The 6,000-nt window shown below is 46.2% G+C and overlaps 1 protein-coding gene across 1 annotated transcript; it reads left to right on the forward strand.

Moving 5' to 3' along the window:
- Window positions 1–4,232: 4,232 nt before the first annotated feature.
- On the forward strand, window positions 4,233–5,747 carry SERLADRAFT_433087 (uncharacterized protein; the record flags this gene model as incomplete). Its single annotated transcript, XM_007313256.1, has 3 exons — window positions 4,233–4,854; window positions 5,247–5,333; window positions 5,407–5,747. 3 exons carry the CDS (start codon window positions 4,233–4,235, stop codon window positions 5,745–5,747), a joined length of 1,050 nt encoding a protein of 349 aa, XP_007313318.1.
- Between the last annotated feature and the right edge of the window lie 253 nt (window positions 5,748–6,000).

The following is a 6,000-nucleotide window of genomic DNA, read 5'->3' on the forward strand; positions in this document are numbered from 1 at the left end:
ACGGATAGGAATCCATCCCATGAGCCTATGGATGGGTAGGTATCATACTTCCATCAACTTCATGCCTAGAGCAAAAAAATGCAAGGCCTCCAGCCCAACCCTAGCCCCAGTTCCTTCACCAAAACAACTGCGACATTCTACCAGGATGAATCAAGACCTCCAGCCTACTCAGGACGTATCTACCAAGGTTGCAATGGACATTTAAGAAGTGACAATATATATGTTTGAGTTATAATTCCAGGCGCCCAAGATAGTAGTAGCAACAATGCCATTTGGACTGAAGCAGAGACATCAGGCCTTATCCAGTTCATCACCACCAACAGTGCAGAGGACAGGGACAGTTTGAATTTCAAGCCTGGGTTTTGGCCTAAGGTTGCGTTACATTTAGTTCCTCTTCTTAGTAAGGGACCAGCAAAGACCGCCACTTTCTGCAGTTCAAAGTGGGGCAGGGTACATTATCTAATCTATCAATCACTGATTGTCAACCTCAAGGTTTACAGCTTCGTACAAAATACTGTTACGCACGAAGTGCTTAACAAAGTCTGAGGGTTCGTCGAGGTTTATAAAGAGACTTATCCGAAGACAAGTTCGAGAATGTAGTTCTGAGTGGAGGTTTTCCAACGGGAGTTGGTCTTCTTCTGAATAGAAGTCTGATCTTAGGAGTCTAGCTTTGTAAGCGTAAACTGCGTAGAATCGTATTAGAGAATGCTACTGCTGTTACATGGTATTTATAATGGAAAGGAATTGGTGATAGGAGTTAGGTCCTATCTAGGGCAGGTCCGTCTGTTGAGGACTAAGTACTATAATAGGTACTGTGAATGCGAGAGGAACGGAAGTGTACGTGAAGGAAATGAGTCATCAGTCCAATGGTATAACCGATGAGTAAAAAGAAATGAGTAGTCCTTAAATGTCCAATAGAGATCGTAACAAATACAACTTAGTGAAGCCTATCACCAACTTGTCAGGCATTCCTTGGGATGATGAGCTAGGTCTTAATATACTTGATGAAGGAGAAACGGTTTGGAAGGAACTCATTACAGTATTATAACAACCAAAGTTTGTATGCTCTGGTGCACAGTGAAGACAGGCAAAGAGGGGTTGTAAGGACCATTCACTTTTCCCTACCTTTTCATTCCATGTCTTGGTTTTCAGACACTTTCCCCATTACACCTCTGGCTTTAGGGCTAGAGGTGTCCTTTGCCATTTTACTTCTCATAGCCTTAACAGGTTTTCTCAACCATCAATACCATTTCATATTGCAGATCAGAGACTGGGTAGCACTCCCAGCCAGCCGGCACAATGGGTAAGGACTGGTAGTAGAGATCTCGCCAACCAGCTCCAAGCCGCATCAGTGCCTGGATATATTGATAAACACTTTTGTCAGTATTGTACCTAGCTATATAATATTATACTGGTGCTATGTGTGCTCAAACTTATAGTACTATGAGAGCTATAATAGTATTTATAGTAATGCCTCTGCTTGTGAGGAATCGATTTTTCTTATTGCATTCCCATCATGTTGTGGTTATCTGATTCATTCCCTGTCACTCCTCTCACTCTTGGACTAGAGATTACAGCCGGCATTCTATTACTTTTATCCTGTTTCTTCTTATTCTCCATTCATACTCACGTTCTATTGTACTTACAACGAAGGAGAACTGTTGTAGACCCTCGAGAAGATATTTAGATGACATAGCAATAATCCAATGCTATGTCTGGGAATACTTTGGAGGGATATTGATAAGCAAGGAAGGCTATGAGTCAGTGCCTTCTCATGGGTTTACTGATACAGCCAATTACACCTCTTACCAATACTTTCTCTCATGCAATTAGTAAATACGATAGATCGAACCACTTTCCTTTCTTTTTTTATTGGTTAGTTAATTGGTCAGACCATTGTTGTTCATTATATAAGGAAGTACATACTCAATGTATTATTCCTTAGTTCAATATTAGTTTAGATTCAGACTTCTTCTCTAATCCCAAGGTAAGATACAGGGGTTTGTATAGTAAAAGAAAGGTAGGCTATGCACAGTATAGCTGTGCAAAAAGAATGGGAAAAACATGCAGGAAGGAATGTACGCTAACAAATCCTGCATAGGTAGTACAGGATAAGATTGTCAAAATAAGGAAAAGAAAGGGATAGAACAATAAATGCTGTGTAAATAATGTCACAGGTTTGTACAGCCATAAAGTAAAGTCCAATAGCAGAAAGAGAGCAAGAAAATTACAATGTTATGAGAAGATGCAGTAAAAAAGGGCAAGGCAAAAAAATATCAGTATCAACACAGTTCTTTTATTGTCAGTCAGGCATTCTAAAAAAATATGTGTCCATAAAAATGATTCAAAAATCAAAATTAACTGCACTGCAAATGAATATTCTGCTGAAAAAAAAGGAACTGGAGCCACCGGTCCACCACCTAGTCCAAATCTGATGGTTCCATGGCCTTACCAATGGACTGATTGTATTGGACCACCTGGTCAAATGAGGGAGGGAGGGGAGTAGTTCCAATCTGGAACAGATGAGTCCCAGGCAGCGTGTGGTAGGCGTAGCTGTAGCAAAGACGATGGACGAAGGATAAATGTACACAAGTGAATGGGACAGCAATGTACATAGGCGACACAAAGGGATGAACCTTCTCCAGCAACTTTTGGGACCACTGTCCCCTTTGTTATAGATTCCACGTGGCACTGTGCCTGTGTGGCGCAAAGGCAAGTCTTTTGAATATTCACTTCATTATTGACACCTGTTCATGCTACCAATCAACTTTGGTGCATGACACCGCTTTACTCTTCAGCAAAACCTTGAGTCTACCCTTCATCTTTGACTTGCTATAACTCTAGCATCTGTTACGATAACACATTTTCGGACCTTTAATTTTCATTCTCCTCTTTAATCTTTTACTGTAGTTTTCACACACTGTGCCATGCGGCACTTTCCTTTTTGTTCAAACTCCTCTTTCTCGCACTGCGCTGCCTTTATTCTTATTTTAGCTACAAGTCTCTCACGCAGTGAAGCTGGTCACATGGGCTGTGCCCTCTGACATCATCAGCCACTGCTTATAAGTACAAACACTCTGTATTAGTATATAAACCCCAATAGATCCAGGAGACTCCTCAGTGAGTCCTCCTGTTGTATACCCACAACTAACTCGGTCCTACCTAAGGGGGTAACCACTACCTTTATAGTTTGTTTTAGTGTGCACCAGAGTATCTAACTCTTGGTTGTTACAGCATCTATCGATCTCAAGACTCACTACACCTCTTACACCCTGCAAGTGCAGTCGGAGATAGGTTTTGTTTTGTTATGATTTAGTGTTGCCTCACAAGTCTTAGATTGTGACAGAATGCCATAAACACTGTCCATCTGGTGAATTTGCTTAACATTGAGCACACCATGCTTAATACCAGGAGATGTGTTGGCAGTAGTCAATGGTGGCCCTTGGTGGTGAGATTTCAGGAAGCAATTTTTTGTTTGTTCTACCACACCCAAGACTCCATCTGTAAACAAAAAATCATGAGTCAAGTGCACGCTAAAGCAGTCTAATGATTTGCATTTAGCTGCAATGCAGGAAATACTATAAACACCAGGATCAAAATCAGAAGTGACTTTGGAAAAAATCAATGGAAATAAAAACACTGTCCAGAATGGCATCCTAAATGATCACCCTTCTTGTGCCTTGACTATGGCCAAAGCTACAAGTTGAAAGGCAACTTATCAAGAGTTTAATTGTGTAGCAGTAGCCGAGGGATGATGTCACTATATGTTGCACATAGTTACCACTCATGATCTCGCATCATTCGTCCCTCCCCTATCTCTGCTCCCGAGTCGGACGAATATATGTAACCCGGGCAGATAGCGCTGAAACGCGGCAATGGTGTGACGGAAAGAATGCGGGGTAGTGATTGCTGGTTTGATAGGAGTGGGTGATGGTGTGAATGGCAGTGTGGGGGAGATGTTTCGAGTGAATGCGGTGGGAGCTAAAGATGTTGCGACCGTTATACATACGATTTGGATATTGGAGTGGTATGGAAAGGGAGAGGAGGTTGGCGACGGAGATGAAGAGAGATAGGGTTAGAGCTAACCATAAATAGACATGAGGAGGTATATTAGAGCAAGAAAACGAGTCGTCTCTCACTGAGTCGTCTTGTCCATTTATAGCTCGATCTAGATTCATTCCGTTGTTTTCCGGAGAGACACACGCAGAGGACGACATTCTCTGCTGAACACCATGAGCTCCTCTCCCTCTCCTCCTGCCCCGACTCCCTCCCAGCGCCCCTCCACAGCCCACGCCTCCTCCACACCCCGCCCCATAGCCACCACCACCTTCGTCCTCCCCGTCTCCCCACGACACACCGACGACCTCACAAGACCCTCCACCGCCCACGCCCCCCTCCCACACTCCCGCTCCCACTCCCAAATCGGCTACCCACCCATCTCATACGCCTACCCCGCACACGCCTACGGGCCCTACTCCACCTCTGCCTCTGCCCGCACCTCCTTCACCCGCGTAGAGGACTCCATAGGGCCCTATCCCCTCTTGGGTGCTGGTGGGCGCGACAGCGTTTATGGCGGCGAGGAGTATGTCGAGAGCGAGGGTGAGGACGTCGATGGAAGGATAGACGACGTAGATCCCCAACTCCCTCACTCCGCCTCTCCCTCCCCTCTCCCTCAAGTCACCATCACCACCACACCACCCGTCTCAGCACCAGCTCCCACTTCCCCAATCCCCCAAACGCCCGCTACCTTCCTCACCTTCCTCCTCCTATCAGGACGACGTCGCTCCATGTCCTTCGAGCCCGAGACGACAGTAGGCAGAGTGAAGGAGCTTGTCTGGAGTGGCTGGGGAGCGGGTGAGTGCTCGCTTCTTTTGACTTCGTCCTTTTTTTATTCGCTCTTGTGGTTTGGTTTTGGGTGGGGAAGTAGTTTTTTTAATATGATGCATAGTGTCTTGGTTGCCTAGCGAAATCGCAGTGGGCTTATTTTCTTTGTCCCTCTGATTTTTAGTTACTCTTTTCATAATTTGGATCTGGTTTCAATGTTGCTGACTCTCTTTTTCGCATATTCCTCTCCCCTTCGCCGGATCTCACATCGAATTAACCCGACACGTCACACCATTCAAATCAACTCAAATCGATGGCCCTCCCCAACCCACTCACCAAACCGATCAACTCCCCACCATGTTATCAAAAACTCGCAAACCGTCCACCTCGAACCCCCAAAACGAAACTAACAAAAAAAGCAGACTGGCAAGAAGAACGACCGCCTGCGCCTTCCTACCTTCGTGTTGTGTATCTAGGCAAGATATTACAGGATGAGGATACGCTTAAAGGTAGGTTTCCTCCCTCCCTCTTTCCTTATTCATCATCCTTCCAACCCGTCGCTCACTCGCACCTCACACACAGACCTCAACTTCCCCATCTACACCCCACCCAGCACCATCAATTCCGCCCTCTCCCCCTCCTCCCCCACCTCCCCGACCTCTCCCACTTCCCCCACCTCCCCGCGCTCCCCCACCTCAAACACCCCAACACCCACCATCGTCCACCTCTCCATAAGACCCTACGCCCCTCCCTCCGACGACCTCTTCAAGAAGAAGCGAAAGGCGGCTGAGCGCTCGGATCGTCGGCCTCGGGCTGGGCCTTGGCGTTGGGGTGGGCGACGTGGGGAGGGGAGAGGGCGGGCAGCCGGGGGAGGGCGGGGGGGATGCGGACAGCGCGGGCGGGGGGAGAGTGCCCAGGGATGACGAAGATAAGAAGGCTCCCCCGAGAAATAGTTCCCTTCCGGGGAACTAGAAGTTACCTTTAAAAATTTAGAAGAAGGAGCTGTTATAATTACGAGAGGTACTCTAAAGTGTAGGGAAGTTGCAAAGTGATTCAACAGATTCGATTTTGACTTTCGTGGGCGGATGAAATCATTACCACAGCGATCTATCTTCTAAAACAGTGATGACCCCACAACAGGCGTACACAGAGCTCATACAAGGACTGATGAGCAGA

This window comes from Serpula lacrymans, assembly GCF_000218685.1.
Source record: "Serpula lacrymans var. lacrymans S7.9 unplaced genomic scaffold SERLAscaffold_2, whole genome shotgun sequence".
Classification (NCBI taxonomy): Eukaryota; Fungi; Basidiomycota; class Agaricomycetes; order Boletales; family Serpulaceae; genus Serpula; species Serpula lacrymans.